This window comes from Bos indicus, chromosome X (assembly GCF_029378745.1).
Source record: "Bos indicus isolate NIAB-ARS_2022 breed Sahiwal x Tharparkar chromosome X, NIAB-ARS_B.indTharparkar_mat_pri_1.0, whole genome shotgun sequence".
NCBI lineage: Eukaryota > Metazoa > Chordata > Mammalia > Artiodactyla > Bovidae > Bos > Bos indicus.
This window is the reverse complement of record NC_091789.1, coordinates 54,563,631-54,587,514: the sequence shown is the minus strand read 5'-3', so window position 1 is coordinate 54,587,514 and position 23,884 is coordinate 54,563,631. Positions and strand designations below refer to the sequence as shown.

The window sequence follows — 23,884 nt, the reverse complement described above, 5'->3', positions numbered from 1 at the left end:
TTGTACAGCATTTCCTGGTGTGTCTGTAAGCAGGATTCTGGAAGAGATTAGCATAGGAATTGGTAGACTGAGTAAAGAAAATTGCCCTCATCAATGCAAGTGGGCATCACCCAATCCCTTGAGGGCCTGAATAGAACAGAAAGGCAGAGGAAGGATGAGTTTGCTCTTTGCCTGAACTGAGACATCCATATGACTCTGTTCTAAGACATCGGCATTCCTCGTCTTAGGCCTTTGCACTTAGACCAGGATTTGCACCGTCTGCCCTCTGATTCTCAGGCTTTTAGCCTTGAACTGGGTTCAGGGTTTGTCAGGCCTTCTGACTTAGACTGAATTATACCACTGACTTTCTTGGTTTACCAGCTTGCAGACAGCAGATTGCATGATTTCTCATCCTCCACAATTGCATGAGCCAATTTCTATAATAAATCTCTTCATGTATATGTATGCTCGTGCTCATGCTCAGTTGCTAAGTTGTGCCTGACTCTGCAACCCTGTGGACCTGTAACCCTCCAGAATCCTCTGTCCATGGGATTTCCCAGACAAGAATACTGGAGTGCGTTGCCATTACCTCCTCCAGGGGATCTTCCCAATCGAGGGACTGAACCCAGGTCTCCTGCGTCTCCTGCATTGGCAGCAGATTCTTTACCACTGAGCCACCTGGGAAGCCATATCTATATCTATCTTATATCTATGCTGCTGCTGCTGCTAAGTCGCTTCAGTCGTGTCTGACTCTGTGCAACCCCATTGACAGCAGCCCACAAGGCTCCCCCATCCCTGGGGTTCTCCAGGCAAGAACACTGGAGTGGGTCGCCATTTCCTTCTCCAATGCATGAAAGTGAAAAGTGAAAGTGAAGTCACTCATTTGTGTCTGATTCTTAGTGACTCTATGGACTGCAGCCCACCAGGCTTCTCCGTCCATGGGATTTTCCAGGCAAGAGTACTGGAGTGGGGTGCCATTGCCTTCTCTGTCTTATATCTATAGCAACATCTATATATAGTAGAGGAATAGAACTAGTGTATGTGTATATATATATTTATATATATACATATATACACTAGTTCTATTATATATATAATATATACATATACACTAGTTCTATTATATATATATATAGTACTAGTGTATACATATATATACAATATATATGCAATATATATGTATATATATAGTACTAGTGTATATATATATACACTAGTTCTATTATATATATATAATATATATATACACTAGTTCTATTATATATATTATATATACAATATATTAATATATAGTAATATATAATATATTATTAATAATTATATAATATATATTAGTAATAATATACAATATTATTATTATATATATAATGATATATATATACACTAGTTCTATATATATATACACACTAGTTCTATATATATATATATTCTATATATATACACACACACATATATATAAATGTATAGATATTAGGTATCTGATCTAGTTATCTATACCTATAGGTATAGATACTTGATATATAAGATATGTGTATATCTATCTGTTTCTTGTTGATCCTGTTTCTGTGGAGAACTCTGACTAACACAAGTATCAAGGGAGGCTGGGAGTGGGACTTGATTAGATATCAAGAGGAGGGATGAAAAACTCAGATATGAATTATTGGGGGAATCTGATTAAACTCATTCTGATTATGGAGGATCTTTGCTAAAACTGGGCTCGGCAGCTTGGCAGGTAGGATCAAGCTTCAGGTAGAGTGAAGAAGAGGACTCAGAAGGGCCTAAGGTTTGGTTAAGGAGGGAGTTATTTTCAGTTCCTCCCCTTCTTCAAGGGAAGAAGAGGCATTCTTTTTCCTGTGAACAATATAAGTCCATTTCTCACTCAGTCACCTTTTGTTCACTAAGCAACAGCTGAAGCGTCTGCTGATATTTGGTAGTAGAAGATATCTGCTGGATCCTGCAAGGAATCAATCACTTAATGAGGGAGGTTTCTAAGGAAACAAAAAAGAAAGATTAAGATTTATAGTGGACTATTAATATTTAGACACAGTTTCTGAGTCCAGAAGGATAACCAATTGAAAACATTTCTAGATGTTGGGCTTGAAGCATGTTTAGGCTGTGGAATGAGGAGATGGCAGTGGTAATCTGATAGATTTCCTAGTTTGCAGTGAATGTTTTCTATGAAGCATAGACATCAGATAGGTTTTGGTAAGCTCATCCACAATCATGATTATTTCCTGGAGCAGAGCATGGAGATAAAGTGTAATTTCCTGAGCGACCCACGTGGCAGCAGTTTCAGGCATGAAGATCATACATAATCTGCTGCAATGATGAGTCCTTTGAAATTTATATCAAGTTGTCTAGCTTCAGCTCATAGGACTTCTTTTGATCCTATGAAGACAAAGCGTAGACTTCCAATAAGAATCTGGGCAGTCAGCTTTGTGTTCTCAATGATGTCAAATCAGGAGGGCTGGAAAAAATTTGGAAACAGAAGTTTGAGGAGTTGCCGCCAGATATTGAAGCAAACTGGAAGAGCTGAGAAATTGGTAACGACTGGCAAAGTGTATGAGATAGCAGAAGCCAGTCCGATTTAGATGTAGGTAACATAACCACGTAGTTTACAACAATGTGCAAAATAGCTCAAAGACCAGAATCCCATACCTTACAATGCTGTGTTTTCTTTTTAAAAACAAAATTTCAACAGTCACTTCCTTTTTGGCCAAAGATACTCAAAGTAAGATCATTCTTTGTAATTCTTGTAATTCTTGTTCTGTTTGATCTGGGATTAGCCATCTCATGAACTTATCAGCTGAGAGTCTCCAGGAGAATTCAGGAAATCCTGTCTCAGTCTAGTGGTGTGGTCTCAAAGTTGTCTAAGCAATGCCATTAGGAGTAAGAATAAGATCATTCTTACATTTATAAAATGTCTGATCTCACTAGATTTGGCTTGCTTATTTGCACAATTTCAGCAAGAATGATAATTGACCACAGAGGCCTTTTTAGTTTGCATTGCTGGAACTTTTCATAAGGAGTCTTAGATTGGACTTTGAAAAGCCTCTCGAGGCTAGGAAGCCTTGCCAAGAACTCACCACCAGAATTCACATGCAGATTTAGGTAAATTAATCTCTTCTTGAAGTCCTCACAGTATCCTAAGTTTGCTAGGCCTGCCAGGTGGTGACCTCTCCTACTCAGCTCTAAGACTGAGAAAGCTGTAATCCAGGTAGGAGGCCCATTTGCCCAAGAGGACGTTGTAAGCATTGGCTTCATAAAATCACCTTTAATTTCTTTAACTATCTGATCATGTCTGATTATATGTATTGTTTTCAAATGTGATAGTCCACTAAAAGCTTATATAATCAAATCAATACAGAGGAAATTTTCATATTGAACCTATACCATTCATTGTATTACTATGAAAATGAGAATACTTAATAAGAATATTCAAACTCTAGAGTGATCAGGCAGGGAAAAGAAGATAAATACCTCACTTACATTTACAGCAGTATGATTTACTAAACTATTATGAATCTTAGATAGCTGAAGTTAGAAGAGAAAGTTGTTCTCCAGAGAACAGAACATTAAGACATCAGCAGTAGTCCAAACAAAACCTGTAATCATGCCTAATGTGTTCACTCAGCCCCATGTAATTCTTGTTCTGTTTGATCTTGGATTAGCCATCTCATGAACTTACCAGCTTCTCCAGGAGAATTCAGGAAATCCTGACTTGGTCTAGTGGTGTGGTCTCCAAGTTGTTTAAGCAATGCCATTAGGAGTTCTGTGCCTCAAGAGTACCTGGCAGAGTCCTTTCGGGACTCCAAGATAGTCTCATTTTGTTGAAGATAGTTAGTCTGGCATGTAGCTGATTACAAGGGTTTTCAAGGAAGCATCAGGGTTTATTTATTTTACCAGGGTAAAATAACTATGGATGACAAAAGATGAAAATCATTGGTCTGTATTTCTGCTTTTGTGCCAGTACCATACTGTCTTGATGACTGTAGCCTTATACTATAATATGAAGTCAGGAAAGTTGATTCCTCCAGCTCCATTCTTCTTTTCAAGACTGCTTTGGATTTTCGGGGTCTTTTGTGTTTCCATAGGAATTGTGAACTTTTTTGTTCTAGTTCTGTGAAAAATGCCATTGGTAACTATTTACAATAGCTAGAACATAGAAGCAACCTAGACGTTCATTGACAGATGAATGGATAAACAGATTGTAGTACATATACACAATGGAATATTACTCAGCCATAAAAGGAACACATTTCAGTCAGTTCTAATGAGGTGGATGAACCTGGAACCTGTTATAAGTAAGAAGTAAGTATTATAGGAGTGAAGTAAGTCAAAAAGAGAAAGATAAATATCATATTCTAACCCATATATACGGAAAATAGAAAAATGGCACTGAAGAATTTATTTACAGGGCAACAATGGAGAAACAGACATAGAGAATAGACTTATGGACATGGGGAGAGGGGAAGAGATGGTGAGATGTATGGAAAGAGTAACATGGAAATGTACATTACCAAATGTAAAATAGATAGCCAATGGGAATTTGCTGTATGGCTCAGGAAACTCAAACAGGGGCTCTGTATAAACCTAGAGGGGTGTGATGGGGAGGGAGATGGGAGGGAGGTTCAAAAGGGAGGGGATATATGTATACCTATGGCTGATTCATGTTGAGGTTTGACAGAAAAGAGCAAAATTCTATAAAGCAATTATCCTTCAATAAAAAATAAATAAATTTTTAAAAAAGATGAAAATCACCATGGTAAAAGATGGGATGGATGTTCATTATACAATGTTCATTATACAAAGTGATGCAATTGACAAGGACATTTAGTTGTTTCTGTGGCATACAACATTCTAAAATAGTAACTGGAATTGCAGCTGATAACATTTTGCCAGTGTTGTCTAATTATAAGGCAAAGCAGCACCAAGATACATCAGGAACAACAAAGGCATTGACATTTCTAGGAAGTTAATATAATTTCTAAAGTATTTATATTAACATTGTACACAAAGAAGTATAAATTAGAAAAGGTGAAGCATCTCTTAGTATTTGAGAATGCTTCCTGTGCAACTCAGCTGATCAAATAAACCTAATTATTGTAACATCTCTCATTTACAAGGTGAAGGAACAGGCTCTTTGTGATATTCCAGAGGCCTTCTGGAAAATATCAAAGTCAGTTTGAGATCAAGCAGATTTCATTTAGAATTTTATATTGGAAAGACAGAATTTCACAAGTTGTTAGAAATGTCAAAAGTTTTGTACAATTTGCTAAATACATTCATGGGTCATGGACTTCCCTGGCAGTTTAATGGTTAAGACTCTGCCTTCCAATGCAGGAGACACAGATTTGAGCCCTGGTCAAAGAAATAGGATCCCACATGCGATGTGGAACAACAAATGATGCTGGAAGACTTGAATGTGTGTGTGTGTGTGTGCACACGCGCGCACACGTGTATATGTGTGCACAGGCACACGCACATGCTCAGTTGTGTCTGACTCTTTGCAACCCCATGGACTGCCAGGCTCCTCTGTGCATGGAATTTTCCAAGCAAGAATACTGGAGTGTGTTGCCATGTCCTCCTCCAGCGGATCTTTCTGACCCAGGGATCAAACCCGCATCTCCTGCATCGGCAGGAGGCTTCTTTGCCACTGGAGTCTCCTGGGAAGCCCAGAAAACGTGAATACCTCTGTGTAAATAGAACAGCAACAACAACTGATCACACCTTGCATCATATACAAAGATTAACTCAAAAAAAATGAATCATAGACCTAAATGTAAAACCTGAAAAAAAAAAAAAAAAAACAGAATTAAAAAAAGAATCATAGGTAACTAAGAAACTGTTTGGCTATCCATTTATCCAGATTATTGATAAGAATATTTCAAAAGTAAATATTGAAGGGAATGTGATTGCAAATAGCCTTATCCCTTTTATTTATCGATTAAACATGAGGTTTTAATTTTTATTAAAGAATCCTTGTATAATTTCACTGAAACTAGGAAATGTGGCAACAAAGAAGGGAAAATTCTTGCTATTGCATCGAGGGCTTCCCTGGTTGCTCAGTGGTAAAGAACCTGCCTGCCAACGCAGGAGACTCAGGTTCCATCCCTGATCCCACATGCCGTGGAGTAACTAAGCCTGTGGCACAACTCCTGAGCCTGTGCTCTAGAGCCTGGAAGCCACAGCTACTAGACCCACATGCTGCAACTGCTGAGACTCACATGCTCTAGAACCCATGCTCTGCAACAAGAGAAGCCACCACAACGAGACACCCATGTACTGCAACGAGAGATAGGCCCCAGTCTCCACAACTAGAGAAAAGCCTGCCCAGCAACAAAAAACTAGCAAGCCAAAAATAAATACATAAATAAATAAAATTAAGTTGCATCTACATGGGCAAACTAAAAGTCATACCTACGAATCAGTCCTATAAATCAAAGCAAAAACTACAATATTTTTTTTCTTTAAAACATTAACTGCATGTGTAAGCATGAAAACAATGATCTCTTTTAGAAGTAAGACTGCTCAGTTCTCTTACAAATAAAAGACGCGATAAATCAACAAAGAGCACAGGACATTATTCTGATAAGACATAGAATCTGTGCCTTCTAAGGAGATTACTTAGAAGATAAGGAAAAACCTTTTACATCTCTTATTAAGAGCAAACCTAGGAACAAGTTGCCTTAGCAACTGTCAAATACACAATACAGTATTATTAACTATAGTCACCATGCCGTACATTATATCCTTATGATTATCTATCTTATAACTGAGAGTTTGTACCTTTTTTTGGCTTCATAACTGTTTCATTTTTTGTTGTTGTTGCTGTTCAGTCACTATGTTGTGTCTGACTCTGCAACCCCATGGACTGCAGCACGCCAGGCACCCCTGACCATCACTATCTCCTGGACACTGCTCAAATTCATGTCCATTGAGTCGGTGTCTGTGCTAAGTCACTTCTGTCGTGTCCGACTCATTCTGACCCATGTACTGTAGCCTGCCAGGCTCCTCTGTCCATGGAATTCTCTAAGCAAGGATACTGGAGTGGGCTGCCATGCCCTCCTCCAGGGGATCTTCCCAACCAAGGAGGGATCGAACCCCCGTCTCTTACGTCTCCTGCTTTGGCACTCGGGTTCTTTACCACTAGCACCGCCTGAGAAGCCCAAAAGTAGATGAGGGTTTCCCTCATGACTCAGTGGTAAAGAATTTGCCTGCCACTTCAGGAGACTTAGGTTCAGTCCCTGATCCCAGAAGATTCCACATGTCATTGAGCAGCTAAGCTCATGTGCCACAACTATTGAGCTTTCATTGTGTCAGTCATGCTATCTAACCATCTCATCCCCTGATGTCCCCTTCTCCTCTTGCCCTCAATTTTTCCCAGCATCAGGATCTTGTCCAGTGAGTCAGCTCTTCACATCAGGTGGCCAAAGTATTGGAGCTTTGGCTTCGGCATTGGTCCATTCAATGAATATTCAGGGTTGATATCCTTTTGGATTCACTGGTTTGATCACCGTGCTGACCAAGGGACTGGAAATCATCACAATTTGAAACCATCAGTTCTTCAGTGCTCACCCCACTTCTTTATGGTGCAAGTCTCACATCCGCATGAGACTACTGGAAAAACCATAGCTTTGACTAGATGGACCTTTGTCGGCAAAGTGATGTGTCTGATTTTTAATATGCTGTCTAGGTTTCTCACAGCTTTTCTTCCAAGGAGCAAGCGTCTTTTAATTTCATGGCTGCTGTCACCGTCTGCAGTATTTTGGAGCCCAAGAAAATAAACTCTGTCATTGTTTCTACTTTTTTCCCATCTCTTTGCCATGAAGGGATGGGACCAGATGCCGTGATCTTAGTTTTTCAGGGTTTTAAGCCAGCTTTTTCACTCTGCTCTTTCACTTTCATCAAGAGGCTCTTTAGTTCCTCTTCGCTTTCTGCCATTAAAGTGGTATCATCTGCATATCTGAGATTGTTGGTATTTCTCCTGGTGTTCTTGATTCTAGCTTGTGTTATATCCAGCCTAGCATTTCACATGATGTACTCAGCATAAAAGTTATACTAAATCAGGATGACCATATACAGCCTTGTATGCCATTCACAATTTTGAACCAGTCCATTGTTCCTTGTCAGGTTCTAACTGTTGTTTCTGAGCCACATACAGGTTTCACAGGAGACAGGTAAGGTGGTCTGGTATTCCCATCTCTTTTTAAAAATTTTCCACACTTTATTGTGATCCACACAGTCAAAGGCTTTCATTTTTCAGTATATTTTTATTGAAGTGTAATTGATTTACAAGGTTATATTCAGTTCAGTTCAGTTCAGTCGCTCAGTTGTATCCAGCTCTTTGCCACCCCATGGATGGCAGCACACCAGGCCTCCCTGTCCATCACCAACTCCTGGAGTTCACTCAAACCCACGTCCATCGAGTCAGTGATGCCATCCAGCCATCTCATCCTGTGTCGTCCCCTTCTCCGCCTGCCCCCAATCCCTCCAGGCATCAGAGTCTTTTCCAATGAGTCAACTCTTCGCATGAGGTGGCCATGGTACTGGAGTTTCAGCTTTAGCATCAGTCCTTCCAAAGAACACCCAGGGCTGATCTCCTTCAGAATGGACTGGTTGGATCTCCTTGCAGGCCAAAGGACTCTCAAGAGTCTTCTCCAACACCACAGTTCAAAAGCATCAATGCTTTGGTGCTCAGCTTTCTTCACAGTCCAACTCTCACATCCATTCATGACTACTGGAAAAACCGTAGCCTTGACTAGACGGACCTTTGTTGGCAAAGTAACGTCTCTGCTTTTTAATATGCTATCTAGGTTGGTCATAAGTTTACTTCCAAGGAGTAAGCGTCTTTTAATTTCATGGCTGAAGTCACCGTCTGCAGTGATTTTGGAGCCCCCCAAAATAAAGTCCGACACTGTTTACACTGTTTCCCCATCTATTTCCCATGAAGTGATGGGACCAGATGCCATGATCTTAGTTTTCTGAGTGTTGAGCTTTAAGCATATACGTTTTCATATTCTTTTCCGTTATGGTTTATTACAGATAGTTCCCTGTGCTATACAGTAGGACCTTGTTGGTTATATATTTCATATTTAGTAGTTTATATCTGCTTAGCCCAACCTCTCAATTAACCCCTTCTCTAACCCCTTACCCCTTTGGTAACCATAAGTTTGTTTTTTTTGTCTGTGAGTGTTTCTCTTTTGTAAATATGTTCACTTGTAACATAGTTTGATCCCACATATAAGTGAAATCCTATGATGTTTGTCTTTGTCTGTCTGACTTACCTCACTTAGTATGATAATCTCTCGGTCCATCCATGTTGCTGATAAATGGCCTCATTATATTTCATTCTCTTATGGCTGAGTAGTATTCTGTTGTATATGTGTACCACATCTTCTTTATCCATTCATGTGTGGATGGACATTTAGGTTGCTTCCTTGTCTTGGCCCTTGTAAATAGTGCTGCTATGAACGTTGGGGTGCATGTATCTTTTTGAATTAGAGTTTTCTCTGGATATATGCCCAGGAGTGGGTTTGAGGGGTCATATGGTGTGTTCTTGCTAAGTCACTTCACTCCAGTCGTGTCCAATTCTGTGCAGACAACAATGTTGTGTTGGTTTCTGCCATACAGCAACATGAATCAGCCATAGGTATCCATGTGTCACCTCCCTCTTCAGACTCCCTCTCGACTCCCACCCCATCTCACCCCTCTAGGTTGTCACAGAGCACAAAGTTGAGCTCCCTGTGTTATACAGCAACTTCACACCAGCTATTTATATTACATATAGTAATGTATAGTAATGCTCTTTCAATACGTCCCACCCTCTCCTGCCCCCACTGTGTCCATGAGTCTGCTCTCTATATCTGAATCCTATTCCTGCCCTGCAAAGAAGTTCATCAGTACCATTTTTCTAGATTCCATATATATGTGTTAATGAACGATATTTGTTTTTCTCTTTCTGACTTACTTCACTCTGTATATATAACAAGCTCCGGGTAGGAGGTCGGGTTTGAGAGCTCGCACTCTTTAACTGCCACACCTGCCCAAAGACCCCAGGTCCTGCCTCTGCAGCGAAGCTCACCCCATGAGTTTAAACACAGGGAATTGGAAAGTGTTTCTGTGTAGAGTGTATGTTTGCAGTTTGCTTAAAGTTCAACTGAAATAATACACATACACTCACACACACCCACACAGTGCTCCAGATAAGTTTCTGAGTCATAGAAGGTTTGTGTCTCTACACAGTTTTTACACAGGTTTTATCTTTAGATCTCCCAATTCTAACAAAAAATTTTAAGGCTATTTTAAAATCTTTCAGGTAGAAAAACTGGCTTACGTAAGAGTGATGTTCCACCTGGTGCTCAGGCAAAGGTGTTGAGTGTGCCTGAGGCTGGAATATTAAACAAATATATGGAGAAGGATACTTTTAACCTACACTCTGAGTTTTCTAGGTGGCCATGTGAGAAAGAAGAGAAGTCATTATGTGTATGAAATTTTCAATACCAAAATTAGTAAAATATGTAAACTTAATTAAAATCTGTCAGCGGTTCCCTATTTACTAATAAACATCAGTACAGCTCCTAACAAAGGTCTCAATTTTAGTTTTTGTGTTTTTGAAAGCGGGTGTTATTGATGCTATTACAGTCATTTCTGTGTTTCTTTTGTTACAAAAGGCACAGTGTTTGCATTCTCTCTCAGGGTATATGTGGCATAAGACATAGAGGCTAGGTAAGTTACAGTTGTCTAAATATAGGAGTTCCAAATCTATAATGTGTTCTATGTTTCTGGGTCACTGCCAACCCCATTTTGCCTTTTCAACTGTCTCCCGATTAAGCTCTGCCTGTAGAGATTTCCAGAGAAAGGCAAGAAGTCTGAAGGACGGAGAATCCACTATGTATTATCACTGCTCCTGCTTCCCCTCAGTTTCACCCCCATAAAGGCAAAAATATTTTTTCAGATGAATTTTTTAAAAGAATTCTATTTTATGCCACATAAGTATTTATGATATATAGTATATTATATTGAATATATACTGTATATATATATTATATTAAATACATATTGTGTTACATATATTGTGTTTTATATATATATATCACTGGAGTGGGTTGTCATTTCCTTCTCCAGGGGATATTCCTCATCCTGGGATCAAACCTAGGTCTCCTGCATTGCAGGCAGATTCTTTACCATCTGAACCACCAGGGAAGCCCCATATATATATGTGTATTATACACACATATACATATATATGCATATAGTATTTTCTTTATCCTTTCATCTGCCACAAACACTTAGGTTGTCTTCATTCTTGACTATTGCAAATAATGCTGCAATGAGCATATAAGAGCAGAGCAGGAATCATGTCCTTTGGATATATTTTCAGGAGCGGGATTGCTGGATGATCTGATAATTCTATTTTTAATTTTTTGAGGAATCTCCACACTGTTTTTCCTAGTGGCTGCACAATTTTGCATTCCCACCAACGGAGCAGAAGGGTTCCTTTTTTACCACAACCTTGCCAGTGCTTGCTATTTCTTGTCCTTTTGATAATAGCCATTGTAACAGATGTGATGTCTTTTTTCACATTTTATTTTATACTGGAGTATAGTTGATTAGCAATGTCATGATAGTTTCAAGTATACAATAAAGTGATTTGTTATACATGTATTAATAGATGTTAAGTATTATTTTTCAAATTCTTTTCCCATTTAGGTTGTTACATGATATGATCAGAAGATTTCTTTTGGGGGGCCATGCCACGAGGCTTGTAGGATCTTCGTTCCCTGACCAGGGGTCAAACCCATGCACCCTGCAGTGGAAGTGTGGAGTCCTAACCACTGGACCACCAGGGAAGTCCTCCATGTATCATTTTACTGATTGAGAATTTCTCTTTTGCTCTTGAGTTGACTGAGTTCCTTATACATTTTGCATATGAACCCCTTAACAGATACATGCTTTGCAAATATTTTCCTCTGCTCCATAGGTAAGTTGCCTTTTCATTTTGTTGATTGCTTTCTTTGCTGTGTAGAATCTTTTTAGTTTGATGTAATTCACCTGTTTATTTTTGCTTTCATTGCCTTTGTTTTGGGGTCAATTAAAAAAATTCTTTGTCAAAACCTATGTTAAAGTGCTTACCCCAATATTTTCTTCTTGGAGTTTTACAGTTTCAGGCCTTATGTTTAATCTTTAAACATTTTGAATTGACTTGGGGATATAGTGTAAGATAATAGGCTATGCTTTCCTCATGATGTTTTCTAGATTGTTGTTTTCCTTGCTTGCAGGTGGTCTTCCCAACCCAGGGACCCAACACACATCTCCTGCAAGTCTCCTGCGTTGCAGGGGAACTCTTTGCTGCTGAGCTACCAGGAAACACTCATTGCATGTTCTTGGAGCTCTTGTCAAATAGGTGAGCATATATGTGTGGGTTTGGCCTTCCCAGGTGGCACTAGTGGTAAGACACAGGTTGGATCCCTGGGTTGGGAAGATCCCCAGGAGGAGGGCACGGCAGTGCACTCCAATATTCTTGCCTGGAAAATCCCATGGACAGAGGAGCCTGGTGGGCTACTGCCCATAGGGTTGCAAAGCGTTGGACATGACTGAAGTGACTTAGCATGCACGCATGAATGCACGCACGCACATGTGGGTTTATTTCTGGGATCTGTATGTTGTTTCAAAGATCTGTGTATCTATTCTTATGCCAGAACCATACTGTTTTGATTACTATATCTTTGTGATATAATGAAATCAGGAAGCATGATACATCCAGGGCTGTAATTTGTGGAGTGCTTCATCAAAGGGTAAAAACAATCAGTTATAAGCTAAATAAATTCTAGGGATCTAACGTACAGCATGTTGAATATAAATTTAAGACATTGTATGGTATACTGCAGACTTGATGAGGGAGTAGATCCTAGTTTTATCCCACACCCCACCTCCTAAAATCCTTTAACTATGTGAGGTAATATGTGTATTAAGTAGCCTGTGGTAATCATTTAACAATGTATGCATACATCACATCACGTTGTTCAACTTAAATATACAAATTTTATTTATAAATTATACCGCAACAAAGTAGGAGGGGATGGGAGGCACGCATATCCTGTTCACACTGAAAAATTGATACAGGGACTACCCTTGTGGCTCAGTGTTAAAGAACCTGCCTGCCAATTCAGAGGACATGGGTTTGATCCCAGGTCCAGGAAGATCCCACATACGGTGGAGCAATTAAACCGGTGTGTCACAACTGCTGAGCCTGAGCCCTAGAGCCCATGTTCTGCAATAATAGAAGCCATTGTAATGAGAAGCCCTTCCACTGCAACCAGACAGTAGCCCCTGCTCTTCACAGCTAGAGAAAAGCCTGCGCAGCTAAATAGACCCAGCATAGCTTAAAAAATAAATGCTAAAGTAGTCCTTCAGGCTGAAGTGAAACACCCGTGGGCACCTATTTGGAGGACTGTGAAGAAATAAAGCACAAAGGCCAAGGGAACTGCACAGATAAACGCGAAAGCCAGTATTCCTGCACTTTGGGTTTATAACTGCTCTTTTCAAACAATACTTATTTATTAATGGACACATTGGGTCTTCATTGCAACACGATCTTCACTGCATCGTGAGGGCGTCTCTCCAGCTGTGACACACGGGCTCCAGAGCATGCGGGCTCAGGAGTTGTGGCCCCAAGGTTTAGTTGATCCACCACATGTGGCATCTTAGATACGGGTTCAGGGTTTGAACCTACATCCCCTGCATTGGAAGGCGGATTCTAAACCACTGGACCACCAGGGAAATCCCTGTGACTTCTGTTTATCTTCTCCTCTCTTTGTATTTTGATTTAAAAGAAAAATGTATAAAGCAGTAACCATAAATCTGTAAATAGGAACCACATGCAAACCTGCCATTTATCACAATAAATAAAGGAATGTGGCAGAGCTGGGAGGCAACAGAGTTTAGAATACTATGAAAACTATCTCAGTATTAATACAAACTTGACTTTTTTAAAGGTAAGATAATAATTATAATTCACAGCATAACAACCTCCCAAAAAAGCATAAAACAAATTTAAAAACTCCAGACTTAAAAATATTTTAAAAGTAAAGAGTAAGAGTGATAATCACTTTGTGCAAGAGAAATTTCAATTAATCACAGAAAAAGACAGTAATTGAGGAGTGATGGAACAAAAATGGGCTGACATGTGGAAAGTTAGAAAACTGTTAGGAAAAATCTTTCCTCGGAAATAATCTCTGCAATGCTGCTGCTGCTAAGTCGCTTCATCGTGTCTGACTGTGTGCGACCCCATAGATGGCAGCCCACCAGGCTCCTCTGTCCCTGGGATTCTCCAGGCAAGAATACTGGAGTGCGTTGCCATTTCCTTCTCGAATGCATGCATGCATGCTAAGTCGCTTCAGCCGTGTCAGACTCCATGCGACCCCATGGGCAGCACCCCATCAGGCTCCTTTGTCCACGGGATTCTCCAGGCAAGAATACTGGAGTGGGTTGCCATTTCCTTCTCCAAATCTCTGCAATTCCAACAGATAAAACTATTCAATGAAAAGGCAGGTTGGCAAATAGGATTAACAATAAATGTAACTCAGTATATGTTATCTATTATATAAGAGTCTTGTCTTACATCCAAAAAGAGTTGAAAACAAAAGGGTAGAAAATGGTATCTATGCAAATCGTCCCAAAGTGGGAGTTGCAGTGGCTGTACTGGCATGAGATGAAATAGATTTTAACAGAACTTTTTTTTTTTTTTTTTTTTTACAGAATATCAACACATTTCTATATTATTAAAAAATCAGTACACAAAGGAGATGTATGAGTTATATATCCATAAGGTCCCAGCAGCCTCCCCAAATATATGAAACAAAAAGTTACAAACTGGAGAGTACATAGTTCTAAATAATCCATGGAGACTTCAACACTCCATTTTCAATGAGGGACAGGCACATAGAGAGGAGACCAATAGTGAGATCAAGGAATGGAACAGCTAGGCCTAACTAACATCTGTAGAGCACACAGCCAAGAAAAGCAATTGTGTTTGGAAAGCAACACATGGAAGCCACAAGGCTTCCCTTGTGGCTCAGCTTGTAAAGAATCCTCCTGCCATGCGGGAGACCTGGGTTCAATCCCTGAATTGGGAAGATCCGCTGGAGAAGGAACGGCTAGCCACTCCAGTATTCTGTCCTGGAGAATTTCAAGGACTGTATAGTCCATGGGGTCACAAAGAGTTGGACATGACTGAGTGGCTTTCACTTGGAAAGCAACAGCAAAGGAGACAGGGAAGTTTGCTACCCTTGCTTGAAATGGGCACACTTGAGAAGCAACCGGGATGACTGCCCCATGGTCCACCCCCTGCTGCACCCCATGATCCATCTTCAGTGACCACCCTACTACACTGGATTTCTTATCCCCAAAGACTCTAGGCCGGCCCCTGGAACGTGGGAATCAAAAGCGAAACAGTTAAGCTGTGTCATCAGCACCCCCTTGTCACTATCGGCTGAACACTCCCTAGACTTCCACTCTATGGATTCATTGATGATCCCCAGCCTCAGACTGTGTCCTTGGAGGTGCCAGGCAAAGGGGCAAAACAGCCCACCTCAGGCCAGGATACAGTCAATTCACTATAGTTCCCTCCTCAGGCACTAGAACAACAAGTTAGGGTGGGAAGAGACGGCCAAGGTCGAGAGGCAACAGAACAGGCACAAGCCAAAGCACAATCCAGGCACCTTTGGCAGCTCCAGCCCAGGTCACCGTCAACTTCAACTAACAAAACTTTTAGTTAGCAAAAGAGAAGTGAGTTAAAGATGTTCAGGCTTCCCGGGTAGTGGTTGGGCCATCTTGTTGTGACACCCAAAGTTCTGTTTATCTCCCATCTACCCTACTAATGAAGGAGGGATCCCCTACCCTAAGAAGTGTGAGATGGCCAAGCACACGACACTGGACAGATGGACAGCTGTTGGTGAGTCTCAGGTACTCACAGCCTGGGTGGACAACAGGGAATGCCATGCAGGACAATGGGGGAGTGTGGCTTTGGAGTAGAGTTAAGCAGCAGGGACTGTGGGAAATAGATGTTGTAGTAACAAGAGGATGGGGCACACCAGGGTTCCCACACGAGGGGATTGTTGTCCTGTAGGAATCATTGCACTGCCTGGCAGGGAAGTTAAGCTTGGTGGATGGAAGAATGGGCAGAGTGCGGCTAGTCTTTCTGATAGGAGAGAATCAGCTGGGTGGGGTAGTTTTCTGACAGGGAGGGGACATTGCAGGTCAGAGCAGGAGAAAGTACAGTTGGGCCAGTGGAGTATCTGAGGCTCAAAGGCGTCAAGGCAGCTTAGAAAATTTGAGGTCTTAATATACAGTTGGGAAGCCTATGTAAAAAGGTCTACAGATGAAAAGCAATCCTTTTCAAAATTCCAGTGACCTATTTTGCAGGAAAAAAAAGCTCATCCTAGAATTTATGTGGAATTGCAAGAGACCAGGAATAGCTAAGACAATCTTGAAAAAGAGAGTTGCAGGAGACCCCTACCCTGTATCAGAACTTACTTGGGAACAATAATCAAGACAGTGTGGTACTGAGATAATGATAGACACACAGATCAATGGACTAGAGCGGTGAGTCCAGAAATAAACCCAGATACATACCCTCAATTGATTTTCTGCAGGGATGTCAGATCATTAATTGGTGAGAAGTACAAGTCTTGTCCCCAGAATGGTACGAGGACAGCAATAGAATGAAGTTGGACTCCTACATTTCACCAAATACAGACATTAAAGTGATCCTCTGGACAGCACACAGCATTCAGCCACAAAAAGGAATGAGGTCCCAAATGAAACTCAAAATCATTATGCCAAGTGAGAGAGGCCAGACAAAAAAGGTCACATACTGTACAATTTCATTTGTAGCAACTACCCAGGAAAGGTAAGTCTGTAGAGACAGAGAGCAGATTATTGGTTCTCAGAGCTTGGTTGCAGTGAGGGGGAAATGGAGAAGGACTGATTACTGGGCATGGGGTTTACTTTTGGACACAACAGAGGGGATGGCTGAACTACACTGTGCATGTACCAGATGCCTGTAAAGTATACCCTTTAAAAAGGTGACAATTACCACAATAGCATACCAATATTTTTTAAAGATAAAAAGTGCTTATTGGCTTAGACTTCTACAAATAGATTGGGAATTGACTTCAACATCTGCTAAAATGCATCCTTTAGGAAAATTTTTTGACCTTCGTACTGGGGCACAAAATAGAGGAAACTTGAGGATAACACTGAATTTTTAAAAGATGTCCCTATAGTGTTAAGGGAGGTACTGAAGTTGGCCAATAGGTATATTTGCCTTAACCATCTTATCACTGCAGTGTTTCCGTTCTCCAGACCATAGCAGCCATTGTCGTAAAATATCCTACAGTGGGCGTAGGCACTCTGACATATAGCTCATGAAGTTAAATTGAGTCTTTGCCACTTATAAATGGGCTTGACAACATGGGATCAGATGGACTATCCTCACTGAAAACACTGATTATGAGTTAAGGTAAAATAAAACAAGGCTGACATAAAGCGAGAAACCCATGTTGCATATGTTCTAGATAGGGAAGGGGTAATTATCCCCACTGTTTTTCGACTCATTTCTCCAATATTTCCAGTTCTTGAGCCATGGGAAACAAATGGCGCCTCTGGATGGATTACCCCAGGCTTCTTTTCTTAATATATACGTATTCCTTGAAGTCTAGTTGACTTACAGTGTTTTAGGTGCAGAGCAAGCTGATTCAGTTATACATATATATATATTATTTTTCAAATTATTTTCTTTTCTAGGTTATACAAGACATTGACTATAGTTCCCTGTGCTATATAGTAAACCTTTGTTGCATATCTATTTTTTTAATTAGAAATCTATCATTGTATTCATGCTAAGTGAAACAAATGGAATCAAAATAGAACAAATTTTTTAGGCAAACACTCGTAAGTTTTCTAAAATAGATATACATACTATGTATATGTGTGTGTGTGTGTAGCTTTTCTACTATGCTTGCTAAAGGCTTGAGAAAGAATATCAGAAAGAGAGATGGAAAAATTGGAAAACATAAAGTAAATGAAATGAGGGCACTGAATATGAAATAGAAAAAGTGAAACAAACTAGATAAAAGTAAAATACCATCGTATAGTCCAGTTGTTTTTAAACATGGTAGCTCATTAGAAACAGTGAAACAAACTAGATAAAAGTAAAATATCATCATATAGTCCAGTTGTTTTTAAACATGGTAGCTCATTAGAAACATTTCTGTAGCTTTGGATAAAAAAAGCTACTGGCTGGGCATTTGTATTTTTCAAAAAAAAAATCCAAGAAAATTCTGGATTTTAAAAAGTGATTACAGGTTTTTCTATTAAATGGTAGTTTTGGTGATATCAGTTCAGTTCAGTTCAGTCGCTCAGTCATGTCCACCTCTTTGCGACCCCATGGACTGCAGCACCCCAGGCTTCCCTGTCCATCACCAACTTCCTGAGCTTGCTCAAACCCATGTCCATTGAGTCGGTGATGCCATCCAACCACCTCATCCTCTGTCATCCTCTTCTCCCCCCTGCCTTCAATTTTTCCCAGCATCAGGGTCTTTTCCAAGGAGTCAGTTCTTCACATCAGGTGGCCAATGTATTGGAGTTTCAGCTTCAGCATCAGTCCTTCCAGTGAATATTCAGGACTGATGTCCTTTAGGACTGACTGGTTTGATCTCCTTGCAGTCCAAGGGACTCTCAAGAGTCTTCTCTAACACCACAGTTCAAAAGCATCAGTTCTCATCCTGAACCCCCCTCCCACCTCCCTCTCCATACCCCTGTGGCAGACTCATGTTGATGTATGGCAAAACCAATACAATATTGTAAAGTAATTAGCCTCCAATTAAAATACATAAATTTATATTTTTTAAAAAGCATCAGTTCTTTGGAGCTCAGCTTTCTTTATGGTCCAACTCTAACATCCGTATATGGTTACTGGAAGAACCATAGCTTTGACTAGACAGACCTTTGTTGGCAAGGGCATGTCTGCTTTTTAATATGCTGTCTAGGTTGGTCATAGCTTTTCTTCCAAGGAGCAAGTGTCTTTTAATTTCATGGCTGCAGCCACCATCTGCAGTGATTTTGGAGCCCAGGAAAATAAAGTCTGTCACTGTTTCCATTGTTTCCCCCTCTATTTGCCATGAAGTGATGGGACCGGATGCCATAATCTTTGTTTTTTGAATGTTGAGTTTTAAGCCAACTTTTTCACTCTCCTCTTTGACTTTCATCAAGCACCTCTTTTGTTCTTCTTCACTTTCTGCCATAAGGGTGATGTCATCTGCATATCTGAGGTTATTGATATTTCTCCCAGCAGTGTTGCTTCCAGCTTGTGCTTCATCCAGCCCGGCATTTCGCATGGTTTACTCTGCTTCCTTCAGTGGCTCAGTGGTAAAAAATATGCCTGCCAGTGCAGAAGATGCAAGAGACCTGGGTTCAGTCTCTGCATTGGGAAGTTCCCCTGGAGAAAGAAATGGCAACCCACTCCGATATTCTTGCCTGGGAAAATCCCATGGACAGAGGAGCCTGGCAGGTTACAGTCCATGGGGTCACAAAAGAGTCGGGCACGACTTAGTGACTAAACAACAACAACAACTCCGCGTAGAAGTTAAATAAGCAGAGTGACAATATACAGCCTTGACGTACTCCTTTCCCAATTTGGAACAAGTCTGTTGTTCCACGTCCGGTTCTAACTGTTGCTTCTTGACCTGCACACAGATTTCTCAGGAGGCAGGTAAGGTGGTCTGGTATTCCCATCTCTTGAAGAAGTTTCCACAATTTGTTGTGATCCACAGAGGCAAAGGCTTTGGTGTGGTCAATTAAGCAAAAGTAGATGTTTTTTAGGAACTCTCTGGCTTTTCCTATGATCCCACGGATGTTGGCAATTTGATCTCTGGTTCCTCTGCCTTTTTTTTGGTGATGTAGAATTCTATTATTTTTCTGTTGACCAATCATGACACAATGGTATTAAGTGAATAATAGTTACGTACCCACCATGGTAAAAGATGTTTATCAGTTTTCACAATCAATAGCCAGACAAAAAATAAAAGGTAATTACAATTGCAAGCCATAATTGGAGCATGATTAATCTAACAGTATACAATGATTACATACAATTTGGGAGTTAAGCAGAGTGATGGGGTAAGCGGAAGTGCATGCACGCATATGTTTTCATCCACCCAGCCAGTCTATGTCTTTTGGTTGGTACATTTTACCCATTTACATTTAAGGTAATTATCGATATATATGATGCTATTACCATTTTCTTAATTGCTTTGGGTTTATTTTCTGTAGGTCTTTTCATTCTCTTAACTTTTGCTTGTGTGGAAAGCTTTTGATTTCTCCATCAAATCTGAATGAGAATCTTGCAGGGTGGTGTATTCTTGGTTGGAGTTTCTTCCTTTCCATCACGTTAAATATATCATGCCATTCCCTTCTGGCTTGTAGAGTTTCTGTTGAGAAATCAGCTGATAACCTGACGGGGGTTCCCTCGTGTGTTATTTGTCATTTTCCCCTTGTGCTTTTAATATTTTATCTTTGTCTTTAATTTTGGTGAGTTTGATTACTAGGTGTATTGGTGGATACAGTCACCAATATACCTCCTTGGGTTTATCCTCCTTGGATAAACCTCCTTGGGTTTATCCTGCCTGGGACTCTCTGCCCTTCCTGGACTTGGTTGACCATTCCCTATCCCATGTTAGGGAAGTTTTCAGCTATTATCTCCTCACATATTTTCTTGAGTCCTTTCTCTCTCTCTCTTCTCCTTATGGGACCCCTTTGGTGCATTTAATGTTGTCCCAGAAGTTTCTTACGCTGTCCTTTTTTTTTTTTGCATTTTTTTCCTTATATTCTGTTTCGCAGCAGTGATTTCCACCATTCTGTCCTCCAGGTCCCTTATCCATTTTTCTGCCTCAGTTGTTCTGCTATTGAATTCTTCTAGTGTTGTGTTCATCTCAGTTTGTTCTTTAGTGCTTCTAGGTCTCTGGTAAACAATTCTTGCATCTTCTCCATTGTTTTTCTTCTTGCTTCTTCTGCATGCCCTCTGGTGGATGAGGCTAAGAGGCTTCTGTAAGCTTTCTGATGGGAAGGACAGGGTGGGGAAAACTGGGTCTTGTTTTGGTGGGCAGGGCCTTGGTCAGTAAATCTTTAATTCAATTGTCTGCAAATGGGTGGGCTTGTACTCCCTTCTTGTTAGTGTTTTGGCCTTAGGCATCCCAGGGCTGGGATCTATGGGCTCTGTGGTAGGGTTAATGGCAAGTCCAAGAGGACTTACATCAAGGGGGACCTTCCAGGACTGCTGCTGCCAGTGTCCCCGTCCCTGCCATGAGCCCTTGCCGACTCAGGCCTCCACAGGTGACCCTCCAACAGTAGCAGGTAGTTTTGCATCAGTCTCCTCTGGGGTCACTGCTCCTTTCCCTTGGGTCGTAGTGTGTGCAAGATTTTGTTTGTGCCTTCCAAGAGTGGAGTCTCTGTTTCCTCCAGTCCTGTGCAAGTACTATAATCAAAGCCCGCTGGCCTTCAAGGTCAGATTCCCTGGGGATTCCCAGCCCCTTTATCAAATTCCCAGGTTGGGAAGCCTGATGTGGGGCTCAGAACTTTCACAACAGTGAGAGAACTTCTTGAGTATCATTGCTCTCCAGTTTGTGGGTTGCCCAATGGGTGGGTACGGGATTTGATTTTATCGTGATTGCACCCTTCCTACCATCTCATTGTAGCTTCTCCTTTGTCTTTGGACGTGGGGTGTCTCTTTTTGGTAGGTTCCAGCATCCTCCTGTCGATGGTTGTTCAACAGGTAGTTGCAATTCTGGTGTTCTCACAGGAGGAGATGAGCACATATCCTTCTACTCCCCCATCTGGGGTGTGAGGTGGCTAAGCACTTCAAAATATGAATTTCGGAGGGAGTGTGTATAACTGTTTAGTGCAGAGCAGGTGCTTAGTGCAGTCTTGAAAGAAGTCACTCTCTCTTCATGTCATGGAGCCTTGAAGTGAATTAGGGGAGCCCTGATGAAACAGGGTTCAGTCCAATTTTTACTGCTTCTTCCACTCTCCATTCTCATCAGCATCCATACCAACTTTGTATGCTCTTACTAAGTAACTTTAGCAACATTAAAACCACCACATTCTCTTTCTGTCTCTCACAGGAGGTTTTAATCAGTTGCTGATATTTGATCTATACACCTTTGCTTTTTCTTTCTTTTTTTTTTTTCTTTCTTTTTTAAAAAGTGTATCTCTGCTGGTGTGAGTTGTCCCAGCGTGGCAACTGGGCACCACATCCAGGTTCCCATACACCAGGGCACCCCCACCCCCCGCCCCGCCCCATTCAGACACTGTAGTTTTGCTTTTGCAATGAAGGAATGAAAGGGAAAGGACTCCTGTGGGCTTAAAGTGTGACCTGGGCCTGTCAGGCCTCCAGGGAAGCTGAGGGCCTTGACCACTCACTGGATGGCGATCATGCCAATCCTTGACTCCTGGCAAATGAGCTTAGAGCTGGCGCTGGAGGAAGTGGTCCCCGGTTGACCTTTAAGCTCCACCTACCATCGCCAGCCCTTCAGGTTCTTTCCTGCCTGTACACCGCCATCTCAGCCTCGGTCGTGGTGGGCCAGTCTGCCGGCCACCCCCTTGCCATTCCTGTCGTGGGGCCCACACCAGCAACTTCACAGACTCCTGTTCCCTGTGCAGCTGACATCTCTGCCGCCCACACCCCCACCCTGTGGTCTGCGCTGCCAACGGCATCTCCTCCGCGACTCTCAGCTCGGCGGCTGCCATCTTCCCCGTGGACATCACTGCAGGCCCATCACCGTCTGGCACAGTCTCTCCTGCCATGTCTGCCACAGAGGAGCACAACTGGATGCCAGGTGGCCTGGACAGGGCTGGTGGCAGGGTAGGCTGTGACCCCAGTCCCCTTGGGGTCCTGGCACCTGCTTGGGAGGGGACGGATGGGGTCGAGGAGGCTGCGGCCCTTCTGCCCTCCCTGAGGGTGTCAGGAGGCCTTCACAGGGGGGCACGGTGGGCCACAGGCCACAATGGAAGAGTGGGCTATAGAGCCGTTAGAGGAGGAGGAGGAGTCTGATTTCGAGCTGGAGGCCCTGGAGGAGGAGGAGCACCTGGAGGAGGAGGAGCACCTATTGGAAGAGGTCGAGGAGGAGGAGACAGTAGAGAATGATGAGAGTGAGCAGGAAGGCGCAGCAGTGGTTGCAGGCCATGGGGACCCCTTGGAGCAGTTTGGGCCTGTGTTCTGGGGTCTGGTCCACTCACTGCTACACAGTTTCTCCTACGATGACCATGTCCTGGTCTGGCCCCCTGGCCCCTGCCCGATGGTCACGCACAGCTGCCAGCCTCCCTCCGGCCCTGGAGAGGGTCCCGTGCCTCGGCAGGAGCAGGAAGACCTGGCAGAGGGAGGCGAGGCCTCGCAGGGTGAGTACCAAGCAGAGGGCGCCCCACCCTGGAAGCCTCAGGGACCCAGGGTCCAGGGGTCTGCATCCCAGAAGTCAGAGGAATCTACAGTGGAGGCTGAGCTCTGGGAGGGTGGCGCCCTGGCTGTTGCCTCTGAGTCCTGGGAGGCTGGGACCTGTGGTCCTGGCAGGGCCGAGGTAGGCAAGTGGCGGCCAGGCCCTCAGGCCTTTGCGGACCCTTTGGGGGCATCGGGCTCAAAGGCAGGCTGCACTCATCACTGGCCTCTAGCGGTTAAGCAGCGGGTCAAAGCTCTCAAAAACTTCCAGGCGTAATTTGCACAAGTGGAAGCCCAATTCTATAAAGACCTTTACGGTCTTGAGAAAATGTATGCTTCCTTCTGCCAGCCTCTGTTTGATAAGAGTGCTGACATCATCAATGCAATTCATGAGCCCACAGAAGGTGAATGTTAGTG

General features: G+C 42.1%; 1 protein-coding gene across 1 annotated transcript in view; it reads right to left on the bottom strand.

Annotated features, from left to right (window-relative positions):
* The window catches only part of LOC139181513 (uncharacterized), a 67,099-nt gene extending 44,257 nt beyond the window's left edge, over window positions 1–22,842 (bottom strand). The window contains exon 1 of the mRNA XM_070785035.1: window positions 22,727–22,842. Within this exon, the coding sequence (XP_070641136.1) occupies window positions 22,727–22,842 (116 nt within the window). The remainder of the gene's footprint in view (window positions 1–22,726) is intronic.
* Window positions 22,843–23,884: the final 1,042 nt, after the last annotated feature.